This window comes from Diceros bicornis, chromosome 15, assembly GCF_020826845.1.
Source record: "Diceros bicornis minor isolate mBicDic1 chromosome 15, mDicBic1.mat.cur, whole genome shotgun sequence".
NCBI lineage: Eukaryota > Metazoa > Chordata > Mammalia > Perissodactyla > Rhinocerotidae > Diceros > Diceros bicornis.
Genome location: NC_080754.1, coordinates 5542705 through 5567088, shown reverse-complemented (window position 1 = coordinate 5567088; position 24384 = coordinate 5542705). Strand labels below are relative to the sequence as shown.

At 38.0% G+C, this 24384-nt stretch overlaps 1 protein-coding gene across 10 annotated transcripts in view; it reads left to right on the top strand.

Moving 5' to 3' along the window:
- Positions 1-24384, top strand: part of ABI3BP (ABI family member 3 binding protein) — a 242074-nt gene that overhangs the window by 97956 nt on the left and 119734 nt on the right. For 6 of the 10 annotated variants that reach the window (XM_058555697.1, XM_058555693.1, XM_058555691.1 and 3 more), the window contains exons 5-12: positions 3218-3399; positions 3972-4024; positions 11786-11834; positions 12789-12860; positions 13455-13547; positions 19046-19123; positions 21117-21191; positions 23388-23462. In XM_058555697.1, the coding sequence (XP_058411680.1) occupies positions 3218-3399; positions 3972-4024; positions 11786-11834; positions 12789-12860; positions 13455-13547; positions 19046-19123; positions 21117-21191; positions 23388-23462 (677 nt within the window). Of the gene's footprint in view, positions 1-3217; positions 3400-3971; positions 4025-11785; positions 11835-12788; positions 12861-13454; positions 13548-19045; positions 19124-21116; positions 21192-21916; positions 21992-22829; positions 22902-23387; positions 23463-24384 lie in introns of all 10 variants that reach the window. The other 4 variants (XM_058555689.1, XM_058555690.1, XM_058555687.1 and 1 more) reach the window with 2 other exon arrangements.

Here is a 24384-nt window from a genome sequence, read left to right as displayed (position 1 = left end):
TGATCCTGGGTGTCCTCAAACGATAATGGGAGGTCTGTGACTATAAGTTACGGTAAATACACAATAAAAAAAATAAAAAGCCTTAAATAATGCTAAGAGGAATTCTAGTTCCTTTTACTCTTCTCTCATTCTGGGTCATTTTACCTGTCTTTTTCCTTCTCCTTCTGCCCAGCACTCCAGTAGAAAGACAGTCCAGTGCAATACAAAAGGTGTTAGCTTAGGAGTCAGAAACAGCCATTTGCCTGGCTCTGCCACTGGTTATCAGATACTCCTGGCCCCTTGTTTGCTTCTGTTATAATTCTTGCTCTGCTCATTTCAAAGTTTATTGTATAGATAAACTGAAATAAATTTTAAAAAAAATTAAGCCCTCTGCAAAAGTACAACGTGGACATTTATTATATTTTCCTTCGGTTTGCATTGATTTTACTGGAATGGTGAATTTTGATAAGTGAAACTTTATGCAATGACACGTTCCAAAATATAATCGTAGAACTAATGGCTTAAATCAGTATTTTTTGGTGATTGAATCATTGGCCATTTAGAGCAACTAGATTCTAATCTTAGAATGACCTCATAAGCACCTAAGAGTCCATTCTATTCATTCCACAAATATTTATGGGGTACTTTCTGTGTGCTGGGTGGCACAGCACTGTTTATTATCGTAAGGCCTATATTTTGCTTTAAAATCAAGGAAAATTTCACTACTTTATAGCTTAGTCTTGTTTGCTGTCTCTTAAAACTTAGAACTTGCCTACATTACACAATTAGCAGTTAAGCCAATATTGACGAGGGTGAACCTGACTGAAGCAGAGAAGGGCTAGCTGCCTATACATTTCTTTCTCCTGACAAACTTGGTACAAGAGAGGGCATTTCAAATGCTTTGTGAGCAAAATAGAAAATTTTATAGGCTGGATTTTTTTTTAACATGTGGGTAAGTTTTTAGAACAGACCATTTCTGTCCCGTTTTATTCCTAGGAAGATGGTACAATCAAGCTTATTGGGGTCCTAGAGCCTGGTCTTTGGTAGTTCTGTTAGCAATGGCTCCCTGGATCATGAAAGCGATTCAGGAATGTATCCAAATCTATCCAAACTGGAGATGCATAGTTGCCGTAGCCCACCTGGTCTGATTTTAGCTTCTCCCTGTTCCTCTACAGTCCTGTAACAGCCAGGACAGGGAAACAACAACAACAAAAATTCCATGCAGCATACTTGTCAAGAATGTGTCTCATAAATCACTGTTGCTCTTTCGACTCACAGCACATGGAGGATTTGTGTTCTGTAACGTTTGCTCCCAGTAGCTGTTAGGGGTTTGGCTGGAACAGCCTCCTCACTCATTCTGTCTTTTGCTGCTTTGGGATGGGGGATTGGAACCTCAAGAGCAGCTTTTACTAGAAAGAAGCAAGCCAATGAATGATTTCAAGCATTTCAGTAGTTTGTGACTAGTGAGAAAGTGGGCCGAATGCACAAATACAGCCCTTCTCTCCATACTTATGAAAGTATTAACCCCACGCTGATTTCATGGGATTGTAACCTGTGCAGGTGTCCAGGGTCCCCCACCTAGAAGGGCCCATGCTTGGTTTAATGATCTGCTGTCACTGTCTTGAAATTCTTAATAATTTTTGAACAAGGGGTCCCATGTTTTCATTTTGCAACAAGCCCCACAAATAATGCAGCCAGTCCTGGCCTTTGTTTCCAGAGAGTCTGGGTAATTGTTTCTGTATCATCAAGAACTTGTGCCTGGCACATAGAGGCTGCCCAGTAAGCGTTTTTAGCCTGAGTAGGTGAGTGACTTTTTAAAGCTTTAAATAAAAGAATTGACCTGAGTCTGAGTCCATTTAATTTTGCTGGGGCGGGGAGTGGGAGAGAGGTACTAAATTTTTGAAAGAAAACTTAAAATATAAGAAAGAACCTAAAATAGTATAACAAACACATATGTTTCCACCACCACATAGGACAGCTATTATGTTATTCTACTTGCTTAAAATATTTAAGAATACAAAGCAGGTAAATTTTACCTGTTGGCCTCACCTCCAATCCCATTCATCTCCCAACCTGCTCACTGGGAGCCAAAGCACTATCGTAAATGTTGTATCCTTCCAGAATGTTGTCTCTTTACAATGCCAGGAATAACACTTGGTAACATATTTTGCGTGTTTTAATATTTATGTAAATGATACAAAACTATATGCATCATTCTGCATTTTGCTATTTTCGTTCAGTACTTTGATTATAAAATCTGTCACTATTGATACATGAAGTTCTAGTTCACCTGTTCTCATTACTGTATACAGTAGTAATGACATCCCCTTTCCTGACCTGCTGCCCCCCTCAGCGAGGCTGTTTAGAGCAGAGCCAGAGGAGTCTGGCTTTGTGTTCTCGTTCTGCCTCTGCCACCGGTAAACGTCACTAGCTGGGACATTGGGCAAATTAAGTGATCTTTCTGAAGCTTAGTTTTCACATTTGTAAAATGGGATTAATAATTTCTGCCACTTAGATGTTTTGAGACAATTAAGCGAGATAACATATGTAAAACCCAGCATGTGATAAAGGTGCAAGAAAATAGTCGTGGGGATTATCATTACTTTGCCATATATTATCTGAATATTATGAAGCCCTAAGCAAATATGTAACAGCAATCTTGAATTTGGATTGTTCCATTTTTCTCTTTGTACCCTTAGCTTGGCTATTGGTCGTTACTTTTTTTATACTGATAAGAAAATTTCACCCTTGAAGTACAGTCCTGGATGCATCTAGAGTCTCAGGTGCCTCTTTTACAAAATTGAATGATACTACCTCTAGTGCACCTTCCGTGGGGCAAAGGGCTTAACCCCATTCAGTTTTGAAACTATGATATTAAGTATTTATAAAATTATGCCTATGTTTTGCTCTATGCATAACTGGAAAAAAATGAATATCTAGCGTTTTCCAACTTTGATTTTGCAAACTAACAAATAATAGAACTGAGAGCTCTGGGATTCTGTCAGATCATAACCATGCTGCTGCACGGTCCCCCGACTTGCAATTAGAAATTAAAAACTTGAGCACACATTGAGCTCTTTTTCTCACGTTCCCTGCAAACTTTGAAAAAATCTAAACAGAAGCCAATATTAAATATAGTCTTCAGAGTAGATGGAAGTCTGTGATATGTTAAGAAACTTGAAATAACATTCCGAATCTCCCTGTGATTTTAAAGCATTGTATTTCGGTTATTCAACAGATTTTATACAATTCGCTACAGAGAAAAGGATAAGGAAAAGAAATGGATTTTTCAGCTCTGTCCAGCCACAGAAACAATTGTGGAAAATCTAAAGCCCGACACGGTTTATGAATTCGGAGTGAAAGACAATGTAGAAGGTGGCATTTGGAGTAAGATTTTCAATCACAAGACTATTGTTGGAAGTAAGTACCTGGAACGGTTCGTTTCAGCCAGCTTTCTGTAATTTTTTTCTTTTTTCCCTAATTAACAAATTTTTAATTATTATATTAGTTGTGTGATGTGAGATGATTTAATTCCCATCCTCTAGCGTTTGAGAGAAGTCAAAACTGAACAGAAGTTATTGAGTATTGATATTGCAGAATCTTTTTTTATAATGAATGGTTTTTTTAAAAAAATAAGTGATAAACTAATATTTGATGGCTTCCCTGATAACAATTCATTGGCTATTGTAGTATTTTAATCAGTCCTGACCTATGAAGACCAACTGAGCAAAAAACCCAATTACGTGTGTGACTGTTCGGAAGGGAAAGCCTGGCCAGTAGTATGTCATGGAAAGTCTTCAGGGCCCTGGGCTTCTCCCTGTTATCCCTCCATTCAGACTTCATTGGAATCAGCGTTTGAAATGACAGTAAATAAAATAACATGGCCAACTTAGAGAGAATGAGATTTATCGTTGTCTCCATAATTATTGGTTAGAATTGACTTAGGAATGAGAAGAATGAAAATAATGTCATTTTCCCCTTGTTTTTGTCAGGTAAAAAAGTAAACGGGAAAATCCAAAGTACCTATGACCAGTCCCACTCAGTGGTATGTACCAGGCTATTTTCAGGAATGTTTTTAAAAAATTGTGTCTACATTGTATTTCTGTTTCAATAAGGAGATAGTCCTATTATGAGATACTGAAACTGGATTGACTGACTAGCTATGGGACGTTGGGTAAAGTAGTTAATGTTTTAGGAGTTAATTTCTTTTTCAGAAAATGGAGGTGGAAGTGTGAGACAGGTCATCTCTCATTTGTTTAAAGCTCTAAAGTTCAATGTAGTTACTCTAGTATTGCAATATTCCAAGTATTTTTGAGATTCTGCTTAATACCTTCTGTCCTCTGGATTGTTTTTACTGTAATGTTTCAAGGGCAAATTAGTACATGTTCTACTTGACGTTGCTATCGTTCAAATCTTTCCTCTATGTTCTATCACTTCCTACTTAAAAGAGCCAGTTCTTTGCAAAATGATGAAGCAGCTGGTTTGGTTTTTGAACGTGCCCAGCCTCTTTCAGTTCAGGACATGTTTGTATATTTTGTGTATCAGGCATTTTCCCCCATTTTCACACCCTTTTCTTTCTCACTTCAGAAACTCAGCCCCTTGTTCTTTCCCTCCGCTTTTCAAAACTGTTCTCAGGAAGCATGTCAGTTATGTGCTACCTGCTCTAAGTGTCAGCCATTGTTATAACCCCACAGCGATGTTTGCATTTTAAATCACACGCCCGAGCATAAAGCGAAGGATGATGTGTCCCTGAGCAGGTAGAGGAGGCACTTTGGTGAGAAGAGGGGGATCCGCTGCTGGCTTTTGTCCCTCTGTGCTGGACATACCCAGCAGGGAACTCTCCTCCAGTCAGGTGAATGTGCAAAGACTCGGTTCGTGGTTGCAAATGTGCTCTATTCAACGTGTGCCTGATGTATGTGGATGCATATGTCTAATTTATGTCTACTGGTTCACAGAATAGCCCAGTGATCACGTAGCCCAGTCTGGAGTGGAAAATAAAGTACTACATAGCTCACTGGAATAAAAAATACAGGATTCTTTTCAAAAAATGGGTTTAGATAAAATAGAACTGACTGAGAATTAATCCTGATAAGGTGAATATTTCTGTGGTTTGAATTGGCAGAAAAGTGTGTACATCAGGAAATTATTGTCAAACCAAATCGATTATCAAATTGCTCAGGAAGTGTTTTCATATAATTCAAATCACAATATAAGAAAGGAGGTTGTAGTTAAATTCCTAGGCCTGGATTTTTTCTTTTTTAGGTTTTAGTTTTTTCCTAATTATCTAATGTTTAAAGATTTAGAATGTATAAAAATGAGAAAAGAAATATGAACAAAATTACTTATAACATCGCCAAATAAAGACTAGTGTAAAATCATTTATGCTCTACTGTTAAAATTTCAGAACGTTTTATTTTTCTGTTTTCTAAGCATGTTTTCATTATAAAATTAAAATCATGCTATATATGCAATTTTATGTCTTACTGTTTTCACTTAGCCAAAATATGGCATAAGCATATTTCATGTCATTAAATGTTCCTCATAAATGTAATCTTAATTGCTGTAAATTACGTAATCTAAATACACTATTGTTTGCTCAGTTTCCAATTTGTAGGCATTTAAGTTATTTCTAATTGTTTTTTAATCCTAAGTGATGTTATAGTAAACATTTATGATCATAATCTTTGTTCACATTTCTAATTGTTTCCTTATAATACATACTTAGAACAGAAATTAACAGTTTAGATTTTTAACATTTTTAAAACTTCCTAATATGTATGGTCAAAGTTCTTTCCAGAAAGGTTGTATCAATTTACAATCTTGCCAGCCATATATCAGAGTTATCTTGCTGTAGTCCCCTGATTATCAACCTTATGTATTTTCATCATTAAATTTTTGACTAATGAAATAGTGTAAGGTGATTATTTTAATTTCTATTTCTCTGATTGCTGATAATGCAGTACTTTCTTCTCTAGTTTATTAGCCGTTTGTATTTTCCATCTAATGACCTTTAGTTTCAGTTCTTTGTTTACTTGACGTCTCATGGTTTTTTTATTGAAGAGCTTAAAGACTTTATAGATTAAAGAACATTGAATTTTTGTCTGTGACATCATCTAGAAACATTATTCTCACATTTGTTATCCATTAATTCTGTTTATGGGAATTTTTGAAATATGCAAGTCTTGAAATTTGCTTAACCAGATTATTTGTCTTTTCCATTGTCATATCTTCAGTTGCATTATATTTTAGAGAGCCCTTCCCTATCCAGAGAGCAGCGAAATATTTCCCTATTTCTCTTTTTTAGTTGTATAAGTGGTTTGATTTTGTAATAATTGAACTCTAAACTATGTGGGTTTTATTTTGCTACGTCGTATGTAGTAAGGTTCTATATCGATTAGGGTATGTGTTTTTTCTGCATAGCTAACGAATTGGCCTAGTACCGGGTATTGAATTGTGCCATTCCCTAAGGTCTCTTTGGCTTTGTCTCTCTTAAGTCCAATCAATATTGTGTAGGAAAAGTAAATTGGCTATACCTCACAGGGAATAGTTGCTCTTTCATCCTCTTCTAGAACATCCTCCCTCTTTTTGTGAATGGTTTCCTAGGAAGCAAATCTTATCTCGCACCCTCTTGGCTTTATCTTCATGTGACTCAGTGATGCTGTTTCTTTCATTCCTTCTTTTCACTGATCGTATCCCAATAATTTGTATTTATTTTGGCAAAATATTTCATTTAGGGTAAGTTACTCAGCAAGATTGGGAAAGATGATTGACATTTTACTCCCAAGGAATTTAATTTCTTTTTCACATCATAAATAGCCATGATGAGAAGGGCCAGGAATAAACTCCCTGCATCGATGACACAGAGCCAGGCCTTCTATCACTTCAAGCTGTGAGCAGAGGACCCCCAACTCCAGCCGGCTCTGACGGGTTGTGGTTTGAAACTCTTGGTTATTTCCAAAGGAAAACCGAAATTGATTGCAAAAATATTTTAAGGCTCCTCTGTGAGGTTTCCTTCATTGTTACCTTCTGGACAGCAGAAAACTGTTTCATGAGCTAACATCTGTGCTCTTGGGTAGCCTGGAACAGGGAGAAGTTGAAAAGGAACCACTTGGGACAGTCTTGACCATCTTACGAGGCCACTTAGAACTGATTCTGAAAATCGATTTGATTCTTTAGAGGCATATTTTAATGCAAATAAAGTCGATATCCGAATATTCACTTTTCTCTGAGACTGATCTTAGAAGGCAGTATTTCAAGAGATAGGAAATTAATTCCAGATGTTTTGCTTTTAGAATCTTAAGCAAATGACACACTGAAAAATGTTTTCATTCATAGATACATGCTTACACCTAAAACTTACATGCAGCAAAAACTCCTTGACATCTTCCAAAAAGAGATATTTGAATTGAGAAACGCAATTTGAACTTTAGTCTACCATTTTTAAGAAATAAATCATATTTAGGTTAAAAATTTGAATGTTAAATGCAGCCCCATCTTAAGCATCTTGTTACATTATATATTGCAATTCATGTAGCTAAGCCTGTGTTCTGCTGGCAGCCCCAGGACACGTGTGCCAGGGACATGTAGCAGGGGTCTCTCCTGATTGGTGAGTGCCTTTGTTCTACCGGGTATTAAATACTTTCAGTATCAACCCTGCCTGTACCTCTAGAAAAAACATGAGAGAAATGGCATATGCATAATCAAAACTGTGATTCTTTCTATATAAGTTCTGTCACTTGAGATCCATGTAATTGAGGAAGAAAAAACACATTTATCATAATAATTGTCCTATTTTGTCCATTTTTAGAATCTAGAACACTTTCTATGAAGATGAAACCTAACATTTACTATTAAGTTTTATTATATAAAAAATATATGAATGTTGGCTAAAAGGATCTACTTTTTATACATTATATTTTTAAAACCTTATTTATCTAACTAGTTCATTAACTAAACAATCGATTTTTGAAGTATGTAGCATTTATTAACAGAAATTTTTAAATACAAATTTAATTACTTAATTAATCAAATCCTCCTTAGATTCAGTGTTCCCCTAAAATATGACATCTATTTTCACCTTTCCATTTTTTCCATCAGAGATCCACCCATCTTTTTAAAAAGCCCACATCTATTACTGGCAAAAGAAAGAAGTGGTGCCAATTTTTAAGACGTAACAGGTACCAGATAAGTGAAGTGAATAGAGAGAAATACAGTGCAGTCCCCAGCCACACCTTACCATTGTGTACCATTGTGTGATGCATGAATGCATCAGCCCTCCTTCCCTTCTTAGCCATTGTTGTCCTGAGCAGAAACTTGAAAAATTTATATCTGGGCCAATGGTATCACCAAAGGCGTATGTCTGATTCCTCCCTAGCTGACAAGAAATTGGAAGACTTTCGCAAGCAGGACATCAGATTCATTTTTAGTCAGATGTTAGATTGAATCAGTATGTTTTGTAACTTTCATTAGAACATCCTAAAAGTGAATTAAAACCAGAATGTAGCATGCCCAGGTTCTTTCCATGTGGCTTGGCTCTTGAGCCATTGAAATTTGATTCTGAGCAACCCTTAGCCACTGCCTAAATGGACAGCTCCTCTTGATCTCAGGGCCTGAAAATCTACAATAAATGTTCTGACACCACGAAAATGTCAAATGGACAAGCCTGTCAAGAATAACCTGCAAAGAATAGCATCCTGATGTTATTGCTACTTCTATTAAAGCTAGTTTTCAAAATAATATCAGGAGGAAGTTAGTATAATGCTGTCAGCTGAAAGTCCCTCATCCTGGGTGGCAACTACTGCTGTGGTTATTTCTAGATAACCAGAGGCTTTCCCTAACCAGGACTAAAAGCAAGCTAAATATGTCTTCAGGGGCATTACCTTCTACCACTTAGGCATCCTCTCTCCATTGAATCTCACCTACTGGATACTCAGCCACAACATCCCAGAAAAATGGTAAAAATGAATTCCCTTAACCAGTCACCCTCCTCAGGATATAGTGCAACCTGGGTTCTTAAGGGACAAGATGTCTCAAAACTCAGAAAAAAATAAAATGATGCATATCTTATGGGGCAAGAGGGAAATATGCTTACTTCCTGGCCGACAGTAAACATTTAAAAAACAGTTGCTGAATGAAGGGAGGGATGAGAGCAGAGAAAGGAAGTGGTGATGGAGGTTTGCAGCAGGAATGGGGGTCAGCAAGCTGCAGAGAAAAGAGAGCCAGCAAGGCAATGGCCGAAGAAACAAAACTGGACCAGGTGGTGTCTGTAGACAGCAGTTGTGCTGGGGCCACACCCGCAGAGCTGCGCTGGCTCGTGGGACTTGACCGCCTCGCTCCCCACCCCGCTGCAGCAAGACTCCTGCTGACTCGGATAGACGGTCCCACAGCAAGCCTAGGACAGCAAGGAACGGCTAGTGGTACCTTTATAAAAAACATTGTACGTGAAACAGTTCAATTAAAATTGGGTTGTAACTGGTAAAATCCGTTAATTGGAAATTATCACAACATTTCATTTCTCAGTGGATCCGAGTAACAGATGTTTTCCTACACTTTTAAAAGAAAACGTAGGGAAAGGATTCACAGTGTGGATTTCTTATTGGGAATTTTAGAGCCTTCAGCATAGAAACTTTGGGCAGAAGGACTTTCCTGATGCCCTTTAAAAACCTACCTACAGAGAGGCAGCTGCTTGCTCACTGGTTGCAGATTAGGCAAGAGAGTAATTATAGGTCAAGAAAGAATTAGATTCTGCGGCTACGTGATTTCCTTGTTTTTTTGGCAGCACATATTGTGCATATAGTCTTGTCATCATCTTAATAGAACACTGGTCTGTACTCGAGAACTCGAAGAGAAACTATTCCATTCATGTGAAGAATGGAGTGTTTTCCATTTATCCTTGTCAAAAAATTGTTTAAAACCGGTCATCACAGCAAAGGAAATAAACATTGGGATAATGGAATTCAAAGGCAATCAACACAGCAACATGTAGACATTCCTGCTATAATGTGATGTGTCTCTGAAAGGCTTCACTTTCTGCAAAACGAGCACTAGACACAGGACTCATAGGGCAAATAGAGGACAAACCGTTCAAAACTCTGGGACTGTGGCCACAGCTCTAACAAAAACGGTTATTAGTACCTGGAAAGATACTGTGGCTCCTCTGGAGCAGCAGGCATTTAAGATTCTCAGAAGTGATGGAGGCCATGTGCTTTAACCCTCTCGCTGGAGCAGGACAGGTGGGGTACGGTGGACACAAGAGGCAGAGCGTGGACCTGACTCTCCCTCTCTGGGGAAGGATCCCATGTGTAAATGTTCATTGCTGAATCTTAGTCCCTTCGGGCTACTATAACAAAAACACCACAGACTGGGGGGCTTAAACAACCAACATGTATTTCTCACAGTTCTGGAGTCTGGGGGGTCCAAGATCAAGGCGCCGGCAGATTTGGTGTCTGTGAGATCCTGCTTCCTAGTTCACAGACAGCCATCTTCTCGCTGGGTCCTCACGTGGTGGAAGAGTGGAGGGAGCTTTCTGGGGTCTCTTTTATAAGAGGACTAATGCCATTTATGAGGATGCCACCCTCATGACCTAATCACCTCCCAAAGACCCCACCTCCAAATTCCGTCACATTGGGGATTGTTTCAACATATGAATTTTAGGAGGACACAAGTGTTCAGTCTATAGCACTGGGTCAATAGGTATAGATACTCCTTTTAAAAAATAACCTGATAATAGTAAACTTTTCTTTTTTGTGGTTTTTAACACAAAGACCTTAATATAAGAAGAAAAATAGACAACAGTAAGCTTGGTGTTGTGGCCCTTCTTTATTATGGGCATATCATTTACTGAAATGGTAGCACGTTTGTTAGCAAGTCTCTTGCTCACAACTGTAAACACCTGTGTGGGAAGTAGCTCATTCAGCACGTCCTGGATTATCAACAGATCTGGTACGTGGAGCAGCCATATCATGTGCACAGGTTAAATCAAGCATCAAAAAATTGATGTCATGCTTGCCCCTTTAGCTCAATCTAATTCTTCTCTCTCTATTTGCTGCCCTCTCTTATCCTGTCCCCAAGGCTCTCCCGTGGCTGCCTCAGCCTTGGCTCATGATTATGTCCGGTGATGACTCCACCTTAAAGTCAGCACTAAACCTGTACCCAGGTCAGGCCACTCTATGACGCCAAAGCTTCCTGGGGGACACCTGAGGCAATTTGGAAGGGCGGGAGGCACAGTCCCCTGGGAACTGCCCTTCCAATTCTAAGGTCCTTCATGAATAAATGTGTGCAGAATGGTTAAGAGTCCAGGCTTTGGAAGTAGAAATGTCTGGATCTGAGTCCTAGCCCTGCCTTCCTGGGTGGGGACATGCTTGGTGTTGTCTGCAGGGGCAGCAATTGGGAACACTCAAACAATTGATGGTGATTGGTTTTAAAAGATAATATGTAGCTTAACATCTTTTTGAGAGGGAATTTAAAGAGAGAATTTGGCTGGGTCATATCTCAAATGAAGTGAAAATAAACTCATATTCAATCCAGAGGATTTAGGTTCTTTTCATTGCATTTTCTAAGTGAACTAGACTAATGGGAGTTCTAAAGAAACTGCTTCTGTCGAACCTTTGGCCATGAATGGGGGAAAACCGAGTGAGTCCAGTAAAATAGAGGCAGATATATGTACTAAAGATCCTTCCAGCAACTATTAAACCAGTGTTATGGGAGACTTCATTGAAGATATGAAAACAGTACTTCTAGTTCTTTGATTAAATTTTTTTTAAAGTTAACTCTAACTCAAAAGCTGCCTCTCTTCCTTTCTCTTCAGCCTGCGTATGTCCCAAGGAAGCTGATCCCAGTAACAATCATCAAGCAAGGTAATTTGTGTGGGGCTGCTCTGGATATGTCTTTCGAACTATTTTTAATACAATTGTTAGCTGAGATAATTAGACGTAGCACATATCTTCTCAATTTTTCTGATGATTGTTTTTCAGAAAAAGTTTGAAGAAATCGGTATGGTCTAGTAAATTAGAAGTTGATAAGTAATTTTGGCTGAGCCCAGGCATGCCCCATTGTTTGGACAATTAGGGACGAAGCAACTATGACAAGTATTAAGTTTTAAAAAGCCAGTTCAATACGTGTGGCTTTGTTCCAGGTGACATACATAAAGAAGGTCGTTAATAGGATATTTGGACTAATGACATGAAAACTATGATTTAAGGGTCACTTTAGGGAAAGTAAAGACATCCAGATTTCAAGAATTGTAGTGTCTTATTTCATTTCAGTATCCAATTGTTTTTGTTTTGCCTTCTAGTTTTTCAAATTATTTAAAATGACTCCATTATTTCCTGAAAGTTTCTTGGTAGAAGAGATTGGGCAATTAAAATAGTTCTTCATTTTAAGAAAACACACTATGCCAAGTGAACTCTCAGGACAGCGTCAGCAGGTATTGGAATTACCCAAAGATGCTTTGTTTTGAGACTATACATTTTCTAGTTTTTTATGACTGGGTCATTGCCTCATTTTGTGCTGGTTCTTTAACCTGGGTAGGCTGCAGGGAGTGCCGATGAGGAAGGGAATTTTCAGCTCATTAGAATGGAGCACTTTATGAGAGAGTAACAGCATTTCCTTACTTAAAGGCATAGGTGCTAAGGTAAGATGTGCCTTCTAGTCCTTTCACTGGCTGTGTAGCCAGCCCAATGAATTCCTTTCTATTAATTAAAAAGTTAGATCAGGGCTTCCCCAGTGCAGATGGCTTCACATTATTAGCTTCTTACTGCTTCCTGACTATTTTTTTTCCATCACACTGTTATCTTTTTGTATCTCAACAGTGATTCAGAATGTTACTGACAGGGCTTCATCGAAATCCCCAGATAAGACGCCCTTTGGAGGAACAATACTAGGTGAGTCTGTCTTGAAATCTACACTTAGATTAAGCAAGTCACGCTATTTTTTGATAATAGGGCCCTGATGGAATTTTGCACTGTGAGCGAGTCTGTTAAATTGACTCATTTCCTTTCAGTATTTAGCATCCTGGTTTGTGTCCATTCTGGGCTAGGAGCCAAGAGATGCCACCTCCATCATCGTGTGTTAGAGAAACAGCTTTAGCCCATGCCTCGTGGGAGTGATGGCACCCAGCCTACCTGCCCCACAGGGTTGTTGCAGTTGTGAGGGAGTCTTTGTCATACTGCACTGCTCTTTTAAAAATTGTTATCAATAATGGTGTTCTTTGTTCACCACACATCTTAAGCAGCTAGTTTACAATTTTTGAGTCTATGGATTAAAAGCCAGAGGATTTTGGTAGTTTGGTTCTGAATATGAAAAAGATTCTGTTTAAAAGGTACTATCATATTTTTTTCCAACATTTTAAAGTTTGGGTTAAAATTGACTAAGCAAAATAAGCGCTAAACTTCATAGTTTCTAGTATCTGGTGCTCTGAGCTTCATGTCATGGTGCATTTTCTTCCTCTTATCTCATTTACTTCTATTTCTTTGCAGTCCACCTTGTTATTCCAGGTCTTAATGAAACCACCATAAAACTTCCTACATCCCTAATGTTTGAGATTTCAGAGGCAATGAAGACACAATTAGGTAAGCAGCAAAGTTCTGTATTTGAACTTTGTAGTGACTGAGTACTAGCACAGAGATTCTTAGGAAATCCAAGGAATCTAACAAACGAGCTGGTTGGGGATCTCAAAGTAGAAAGTAAGGGACAGGCACATGCACTCTTGGTGGGAATGTAAAATGGGGCAGCTGCTGTGAAGCAGTATGACTATTCCTCAAAAAATTAAATTTAGAATTACCATGTGATCCAGCAATTCCACTTCTGGTATATAACCAAAAGAACCCAAAAAAGTTCTCAAAGAGACCCTTGTACGACCTATGTTTACGACAGCATTATTCACAGTAGCAAAACATGGAAGTAACCCAAGTGTCCATCAACAGAAGAATGAATAAGCAAAATGTGGTCTATCCATACAAAGGAATATTATTCAGTCTTAAAAGGAAGGAAATTCTGACACCTGCTACAACACGGATGGACCTTGAGGACATTATGCTCAGTGAAATAAGGCAGTCATGAAAAGACAAATGCTGTATGATACTGATTATGTGAGGCTCTAGAGTAGTCAAATTCCTAGAGACAGAGAGTAGAATTGTGGTTGCCAGGGGCTGGGAGGAGGAGAGGAATGAGGAGTTACTGCTGAATGGGGACAGAGTTTCAGTTTTACAAGATGAGGAGAGTTCTAGAGATGGTGGTGATGGTTGTACAACATTATGAATGTATTTAATACTACTGAACTGTACACTTAAGAATGGTTAATATCATAAATTTTATGTCATGTATACTTTACCACAAAAAAATTTTGGGAAAAAAAAGTAAGAGGCAGAGAAGCTGGAATGTTGGAGGTATCCGTATAAATTGTATTCAATAGGGAAAGACTTCTTTTATATTTACGTAAAATATAAAATACATTTACATTTATGAAAGAAGAGGGAACATTTATCAAATTATCTAAAACATACACATTTATATAGGTATAATTTTCAAATAGAGTAATTGTTATATACTGTAATTATTATACTATACTGTCAAGGGGCCACTAGATATTTTCAGTGAGAACTGATGTAAAGGTCAGGTCTGTTAGAATAATTATTTACTTGAGACTGATACTGCTTCCTAATTCTAGAAAGAACCTGATAGTTTCAGCATTTAAAACCATAAAACATAACAGTTTGGAAAAAACACCCAGCAAAACTCTTTGAAAGGGAATAATTGTGGCGGTCACTGGGCTAAGTTAGTTGCTGCACTTGAGTATCAAATTAGTCTGAATTTTCTCTACAGCAGAGGATCTCAAACTTGATGGAGCATCAGAAGCCGTGGAGGGCTTGTGAACACACAGTCTACTGCCAGCCACTGACTCAGGAGGCCTGGGTGGGGCCTGAGAATTTGCAGTTCTAATAGTTCCCAGGTGATGATGCTGCTGGTCCAGGCACCCCACTTTGAGAACCACCCTTCTAAAGTCTCTGGAGAATGTCTTGGGTGATTGATAAATATGGAAGGAGACAGCATGATGTGGCAGAAATTGAACAAGACTTGGAAATGCAGAATATTTTCCTTGAACTAGTCGCTAGCTAAGAACTTGAGCACTCACATAATTGAATCTTCACATTGTATGGATATAGAAATGGAGGCCCAAGTCCCTCTTTGGCAACATTCATTCAGCAAATACTTATTAAGCCTTGGGACTGTAGTGGTGAGTTATACAAACACAGGACCTGCCCATACTGGGACCTCAGACTTAATTTCTCCTCCTTTGTTGGAAGCCTGACCTGTTTGCTTGTTTGATGCTAGGCAATCAGCTTGCAGCGGTTGTAAAAGGTGAACTCTTAAATTCTCCTTAGCTGTTGACTTCAGAGCTTCCTGGAAGAAGGAGGAGCAAAGCCTTAAGTGGGTGTAAGAGCACTTAATTGGTGGAGTCTTAGACTTATAAATTTAGAAGAATTTTCCAAACTTATGCATCACCATTTTATTAAGATGTGAAAATACTTGCCAATAAATCTTCATGATTTTGTGCAATCCTTACATTTTTACGGTAAAATATTCATACCTGTTAGTTCTAGAGTGAGTTAACTCCAAGCACGTAGACAAATGACTGTAGGTTTCATTTCCTTAATTTGTACATTGGGCTTGATCACTTCCCTTTTAGCTATAGAACCCTGAGACTCAACTCTATATCATCTAAATGCCTTGCTGAAAGCCAGGAAGCTTCCAGATGAAATTCCCTCAGTGAACCTGTGTTTAGACTCAGAGCTCAAGAGTCCCGCACTGCCTGTTCCCTGCCTGGAGCCTGTATACCTGGCCCCAGCCTTGGGAAGACTTGTTTGGAAGGAGAAAAAAAGGAGCCAGCCAATCTCTTACTGATTTGGTCCCTAATCCGTCCACCAAAACTACAAGACCGAGGATTTGTGAAAGAGACTGAAAATGAGCAGAGGTTTTCCCCAGACCACTGCTGTCCATTTTGAACTAGAAGGTGTTCTAGTCCTTAGTCTTGAGTGATATTCCTAATTTTTCGGTTTTTGCAAAATTCCGCATGCTACCTTAATACCAGTCCAGCCTTTTTGTTTTTTTAATTTAGAGAATTAAACCATGTATTGTTTTGTTTTGCTTTGTTTTTGGTTTTCTTTTTCTGATATGATTCACAAAAGCTTCAGGATTGAGTGTGATTTTAATGAAAAAAATTCTATGCAAATAGTAAATGTCTTTTTTAATTTGTATTTCTGGAGCAACACTGATCTGAAATTTAACACATGGAAAATTTCTTACACATTGAGGAGATTGATAGCTGGTATGTTTGAAATGTCCAATAAATCCAGCAAATGTACCATCTTAACAGACTGTGTTTAAAAGTTACATTTTAAATTTACTATTTTTTATGAAAAGACTGTGAGCATAAACAGTTCTTTATACTACCGAGGGAGAAATAAACTTTCCTGAAGTTGTTTATCACTGTAATTCAGAAAAGTCCTATTTTTTGAGGGGGTAAATCTTAAAAATAAGATTCTCATTCCAGCAGGGCCCAACATGGGACATTAAGAAATTAATAGCTTTTGTTCTAAGAACACGTGGTATGAATAATGAGAGAAATCAACAAGAAAACTAGTGTCACACATCTCCCAGGGACGTACAAGGGGTTTGCCAAAGCCAGGACTTAGCTGGCCAAAAATTAAAGGAAACAACTGTGTTGAAAAAAGGTACAGAAGAATCAGAGAGGAAAAGGGATTTCCTGGGTTTTTGGCCATGTTGTGACGGCATTTTATTCTGCTGTTGCCAGGTCTGTAGTTAGACGTAGACGGTGTTGGTGAATGCTCACGGGTGGATAGGAGATGTAAAGAGGGCCCCATTCAAATACCTTCCTGGTCAGCCAATTTCTCTGATGTCTGAAGTGCCATGTTTAGAAATACGGTATGCCTTTATAAGGAATTAGTAGTGTATAGAGAATACAAATATTTCTTGGGTAGGTAGTTTACCATTTTTTCTTCCTTTACAGCCTAATTTTAGGCTAACGTGATTGCCAGCTAAGGGCATGTTCTGAATATAAAGAGCTAAATAAAGCAAAGCAATTCCGAACATTGCCTGAAAGTCTAGGATTTGGAGGTAAAATAATAAATGAATAAGTAAATAGTCCTTGTCAGCCTAGGAACCACCGAGAACATAGGATATTACGAAGGAAGGTGAGGATTAGCAAAGGTGTCCTGAAGGAGAGGAGGACATTGAGAGAGAAGAGAGCATTAAAGAAAAACCTTATAATCTTACATTTCAAAAAAAGAAAAATTCCTTTGGTACATGCTGAAAATAACAAGATGAGAGCTCATAAAAATTTGTCATCTGAATGTTTTTTCTGTGCTAACAATCGCAATGGTTCTAAACAAAAGCTGTGATTACAAAAGAAGTGGGAAAAATGTTGGTAAAATTTAGGAATTTTAAAAACAGAATTTATCACAAAATTATACTGGATATGTTTTTTAGTTATTCCAGAAAGAGAGTCCCTTCTTTTTATGTCCTGCTAAATGAATTTGAACAATGGTATTAAACATGTCTGTTGTACGAACAAGCTGTGCAACTTCATGTGCACAGGAATCCAAAGCACGTCCTTGACTACTGGGTGTGGCAAGTGTGCCAGCCCTGGTGACTCCACTGCTGGCACTTTACACCACTCCTGAAATAATTAGCTCTGTACAAGAATCTAGTGTACGCTTCCACAACACAGAAAACTCATTTGCTTCTATTAACAGTGTGAAAGGGATGGCTTCGTAATTGTCTTTAAGTCCATCAGAAGTAAATAAATATTTTGTGCCTGTGTTAACTGAAAAGAGGAAAATGGTCTTTACAACCGTGATGGGAACTACAGGAGGTGGTTATGAAATCTGCATCCTCAGAGAGCTTTGAGAGAACAGATTAGATCAGCAGATCTCAACAGAGTGCAATGGTGTCCCCCAGGGATATGTGCAGTGTCTGAAGACATTTTTGGTTGTCACAACTGTGGAAGTGCTAGTGGAATCCAGTGGGTAGAGGCCAGAGATGCTGCTCACATCCTACAGTGCACAGGAAAGGCCGCCACAACAAAGAATTATCCAGCCCAAAATGTGTATAGTGCCAAAGTTGAGGAGCCCAGGAAGTTCTGAACAGCCTTAGGACTCCAAGAAATCTCATCTGATGATAATCAGTTCAAAGGATGTCTCAAAGATGAATGAATTCTTTCATGCCACTAGACTGTTTCAAAATATTACAAGTAGGTCATTGATTCAGTGTGTTAAATAGCTGAATCAAGTTAATCCCAAGTGAAGTTTTAAAATGGGGGATATCTTAATCATTGGGGAACGCTGGTGTAGAAATGTACTTTCTTTAAAACAGAATGCCTAAATTTTAGAAAGAATTTTCCTGAATTGTTATCTGAAGAGAAAAAAAAGGAAAAAAATTTATTTCATTCTTTACGCTGAATTCCCATAGAGACCAAAAGAAGAGATCTATATTAACACGTGGCTCAAATAAATAACTGTTGGCAATTTTTTTGCCACAAATATTTTTCAAATAACTTAGTTTCCTGTGTGTGTTATTTGTGCTTTTCTAAAATTTCAGTGTCATAACCTATTACATTTTTTTACTACTCATAATAATGGAAAATTTCTATTCATTGATTTTGTTTTAATTAGGAATATTTGAATATCAAATTCCAAGGAGTATTTGCCATACAACCTTTGCCTTCCAGAAACTCTGTTTATGAATCAGAACGACTTGAGAGTTATCCAAATATTGGGTTGTAATTATTTTTCTTCATTCCAATGCCAACTTAGATCTTAAAGTATTACCTAGGGTTAATGAGAAGGAATTCTGAAGTCTGTCGTCTACTCATACTACTCCCTGGTAGAAGTGCACAATAAATTTGTTGACTGCCTAGTGGGAAAGGATAAGAGCAGAATACATTTCTTGAAATAGTCTCTTACTTGATTATGTTTTATACCGGGATGAATTATACTGGGATACTGCATTACGAGGAAGGGAGGTAAATTGTTTGTTCTCTGACTTTTAGCTAAGAATGAAACCTTGGCGTTACCAGCAGAATCTAAAACACCAGAAGTAGAAAAAATCCCAGCACGGCCCATAACAGGTAACGAGATCCCTATATTGTTAACTTTGAGAGAATAAATCATATATCTTTTCAAATAGTCAATGATTGGCAAGCCTGTACTTTTTTTCAGTGAAGAGCCAGCAGGAAATTCATTTCGATCATAAGCACAAAACAATAGGAAATTCTAGGTCCTTAATCTAATGTTTGGAAAAACAAGAGATGCAAAATGAACTATTGAATCATATAACTAATACGTAATCTGAAAACTGTATTTTTTACTCTAGGTGAAAGTTGTTACCTCAACATTCTGATATATTCTTGTACTAAAGTGTAATACCATGGGTTTGGGGCTTTCCTTTTATGGGAAGACATGAGACCATTTTTCATTTCTTCACTTTCACAAGTGGTCAGTTTAGCAAAATGCCATCATCTCTCACAAAGCCATAGCTTAATATCTATGAAAGTACCTGGAATTGTTTAGTGACAATATCTCTGGAAGATTAACAATCCTAGTGTAGAGAATACATGATAACTCAGTAAAAGTCCTTTAAAGAATAAATGCAGTATGCATTTTCCCTGCAGTTCATCAGCTGTTACTAAGAAACGTTCAGCATTTCTTCTATGAATGAACTGCCCAAGTCCAGCCCACAGGGGACACATTATTCTCTGAACTACAGAGTTCTTGCCAGAGCAATACCACCTCATCCAGGATGCGTTGAAACAAACATCTGGCAAGAATTCCCCCAAATCCACATTTAGCAAATAATTCCAATCTCAAGTGAATGTTTTAATCCATAAAACTGTCAAAAATTGAAGTATTCAATCCATAAAATTGCCAAAAATTGAAATATTTACCTTGTCCTGAACTCTTGGACTCATCACTGGTCCAGAGAAGACAAAGATTGGTGGGGAAATGAAATAACTTGATTTTAAGAAACCTGGTCAAGTAGGAATATTTCTGACAGAGTAGGAAGTGTATGGTCCCACATAAAGGAGAGAGATGGACCTTCCCTCTCCCACTTTCATACGAGTTAAGGTGGACATAGAAGCTATTCAAGATGCTGGAATAATCAATTTGAATGAAATTCCTCATTGGTTTTCTGACTTCAGTGTAATTGGCCAACACCTAGAAAAGTGTAGGCATGACCAGTGGATGACCCTGCGTTCTTTTCTGCCCCAGAGATTCTACCCATTTTTCCCAATTTACTTTCTTCTCTTGGCACAGTGTCTAATGGGAGAGTCTACAGATTTCTTAGTTCTCTGCCAAACCTTCCTCAGAACTTTCCACTTCAGAAACACTTAGGCAAACACCATAACTTGTTATTCTGTGTCATTGTGTTTATTTCATGTCCTTACCCTGTAAAATTCTGGAATTGTCTAGCTCACCATTCATTCCAGATCTCAATGAAAACTATTTTCACTGAGAAAACAATTTACTTGAAAACTTATTTCTTATTTCTCGAAAACTGTTTACCTGAGTCGTCTTTGCCTTTGATCTAGCACTTGGAACAACCTTGTGGCTGAGGATTTGAATCCTTATCATCTCAACCCAATTCCAAGCTTTGCATGTGACTGCAGTTTGGAAGAGAGAACTGTCATAATGTAATAGTTCTAAATAAACCTTTTGCCCTGGGTCATTCTTTTATTTGCCCATTTATTAATTCAGTTAATAAACATTTATCATGTGCTTGCTTACTGTACCCCAGACATTGTGCTAAGCCCTGGAGATAAAGAGAAAGAAAAAGGCAGACAAACAAAAAATTATGATTCATCTGATAAGTGCTTTCATGGAGGTCAGTTCAATGTGTTCTTTGGAACCAGAAAGTGGACCTACCCAGAAAGGAAGGATTGGGAGGGGTGTCAGCGCAGGCACCTCGGGCAACCTCAGGAGTCCTTAACGGAATTAACTGGAAAAGAGTTGGTCAATATAAGTGTCAGTGACTAATTCTAAAGGGCAATAAAAGTGCCTTATGGTCTTTAGTTGCTTCATCATTTTATCGTAATTTCTAAAGTTGTCTTTTTTACCTTCCAGTGACTCCTGAATCGGTTCCAAGAACCACTAAACCCACCGTGCCTAGTGCATTAGACATTTCAGAAACAACACTGGGTAATTCTGAGAAGTTTTTTTTTCTTAAAAAATAACTCGCAACACTCATAGAAAAGAAAAGTAACCCCAATGCCTTAGCTTCCCCACCCATCTCTCCCCCACTTCTTGGCAGTAGTTAATCTTCCTATTTCTTGGGTCAATTTGATTAAAGAGTTAACAACAAGCCTTGATCCTGGTGACTGATATTCTAGGCAGCTCTGGGTGTGAGATGCTAACTGCACACCCTTTTTACCAGTCTCTTGGGCTGTATAGAAAAACCAAATGCCAGCCTTTTACCCCACAAAGCTTGGAAGGGTGGAATTCTTGACTATGTCTGTGCTTTCTGTTTTGATTGGCTTTTCCAAGTCTTGTATGTACTAATCTTGAGGAGAATGCCCCAAAGTGTTATGCTTTTTAATAAAAATTGCACCTCACGCAAGTTAGCTACCTCTTGGCCCAAGAGATTCTAACTTGCTTTGTTCTCTTCTCCTGAAGAAAAGAGCCAGCATGTATTTTGTCTGTACTTGTGATATTGATCTTCATGCCACACCACTGCCCTTTGAAAGCATAACCTTCAAATTTTAACAGCTATGTAAAACTTTTCCAGGGATAACCAGCTATTTCCATGAAAGGCATCAACTGCCGGGTGCACACTCGCTTATAAGCATGCTTCACAGGATCATGGTTAACCCACAACGTCAAATCCCCACTCGTGGAGGTGCTAACCGAATTCTTCTTTATTGTAGTTCTCAGTGAAAGGACCCCGGAAGCGTCGCAAACTATTCTAATACCTAGGTTTGAATTGCCACTGAGCACTCTAGGTAAAAATTATTAACCACTGCAGCCTATTCTTACCTTGGAAATTTTATGCATGCCTGAAAGCAGTCCTTAGGCTAATTCATTCAAATTCATCTCCTCACAGGAAAGAAGGGACATGGTTTATAGAACAATAAGCTCCCCAAAAGCAAGCCCTTAAATGTTATAAAAATCTTTATTTTATAATTTAGGATCCTAAAGTGTCTCTCTCTCTGACAAATCCTTTGGTTGTTTTTCTTTTTGGTGGTCATGATTTGATTCTTTTAGTTCAAAATCATTGTGTCACTGAATAAATTATTTTCTATGTTTCTCCTAAGTATCTTTTTACTCAATTGTTTCTCTTGACAGAGAAGATAAATTTATATCTCTGCAGACTGCTTCTTAGAATACTTGGAATTTCTTTAAGTGTGATATCAAAAAAGTTATTGAGAGAGAGCTTACATATAAATCCATGTAGTTACCAAAATTCTATTTTTGAAAGCTATTGGGTGGACCTTTCCTAGTTCAGATGTGTTTGGTGCTTGGTTTGAGTTTAAATGAAATACTTCTAAGAGCACACATACACATAGCTGAAGAAATTAGGAAACTAGTTTAATAAGTGTGAGAAGAAGATCCCAAATTCCTCAAATTTAGGGCCTTGATTATAAAAAATAGAAACAGAAGCTTTATTATATTATCCAGTATTGAAACACAAGAGTAAGAAATACTACTAAGGTCCCTATTTGACATGAGTCATTTTCCTATTCGTGTTTGTTTTTTGCTTTTGCAAGCTTGAGATTTTTAAAATCTCTTCTCTGTTACTTACAGCTCAAGTCATAACATTTCTTATGTGTTTCATTACAGCTCCGAAAAGCATTCCAGAACTTCCTCAGGCAAAAACATCCTTCCCTTTTGAGAAACCTGGGGGCACCTTGGGTAAAAACAGCACCTTAAATCTGCTGTGAAGATGTGGGTGGTGATTGCTTAATTCTGTAGGACACATCACTGGTCCTATCTCTGCAAACCTCAATGAACTGATTAATTCAGTTAACTCAGCCGAACAGACAAGTGGTTGATTTGTTTAAAAACAAACAAACAAAACCTATTTGTCTGATTGTATTTTCCACAAATTTAGTAACAATCATCAGTCTGTTAATTCCATATAGCCCATTTAGTTAGTTTTCTGTCCTCAAAAATGTTGAGAGTATGACACCAGACTCTGGTCTCTCTCTAGTCACTAATCAAATACTTTCGGGGTGGGTACATATTGATTTCCCCTTGACACATGATGACTTTTTGTTGGATCTGTATGTGCTTTTTATTGCAGGGTTCTGGTAGCCACTTAGCCATACCAGCAACCTATTTCTCTCTCTTTGTCCTCCCCCAAAAATCTTCAGCAAATTCCATTTCTTTTTCCTGTAGCTTCAAGTGAAAAGCCATGGATTGTACCTACAACTAAAACATCTGGAGATTCCAAAGTTCTACCACCTCAAACTGGTAATTGCATTCTTTTTAAAAAATAGATTGGAACAACAGTATTGAATAACTTGTTTTTATTTTTATAGGATCCTTAGTTGAATATCAGTATACTTTGTATCAAACGGTAAAGCTGTATTCCGTTCTAGATGCTTAGATGAATTTCATTTTTTTCTGAACAAGAAAGTAAAATGGTTTTGCATTTGTTTTAAAGATCTGTGTTTTAGTGTCTGGATTTATAATCAGAAATCTGGCTAGAAGATGAGCTATGAATCGGCTCATTGATTTTCTAGAGCTCTCTTTAGTGACATGAGAACACTAACAAAAACAAGAAGCATCATATCATGAGTCTGATTTAACAATATGAATTTAATATTTCCCTTGCAGGTAGATATTTTCTTCTTTTTCAGCAAAATATTCAAAGAACATTTGAGAGCTTGCTATGTGCCAGATAGTATTACTAAGTCCTACAATCTGTAAGCATATTATGATACAGAGGAAAGACCTCAGGTCTTCACATTAATAATTGGCCTTGGTTCCAGTCCTGGCTTTCCCACTAACTGTATATGTGAGCTATTTTCTCTACTTTTCTCTTTTGTAAACTGTGGGGATTGGCTGTTTTCTCCCGAGAATTCTTGTGTTCCACCACTAAAACTGCTTGAGGGAGATAGCTTTCTTTTTAAAAAGCAGATTTTTCTCAGTTAAAAAGTTTTATGCTGGGGCTGGCCCGGTTGCGCAAGCAGTTAAGTGTGCGCGCTCCACTGCAGCGGCCCAGGGTTCGCCAGTTCAGATCCCAGGCGCGCACCGACGCACCGCTTGTCAGGCCATCCTGTAGTGGCGTCCCATATAAAGTGGAGGAAGATGGGCATGGATGTTAGCCCAGGGCCAGTCTTCCTCAGCAAAAAGAGGAGGATTGCCAGATGTCAGCTCAAGGTCGATCTTT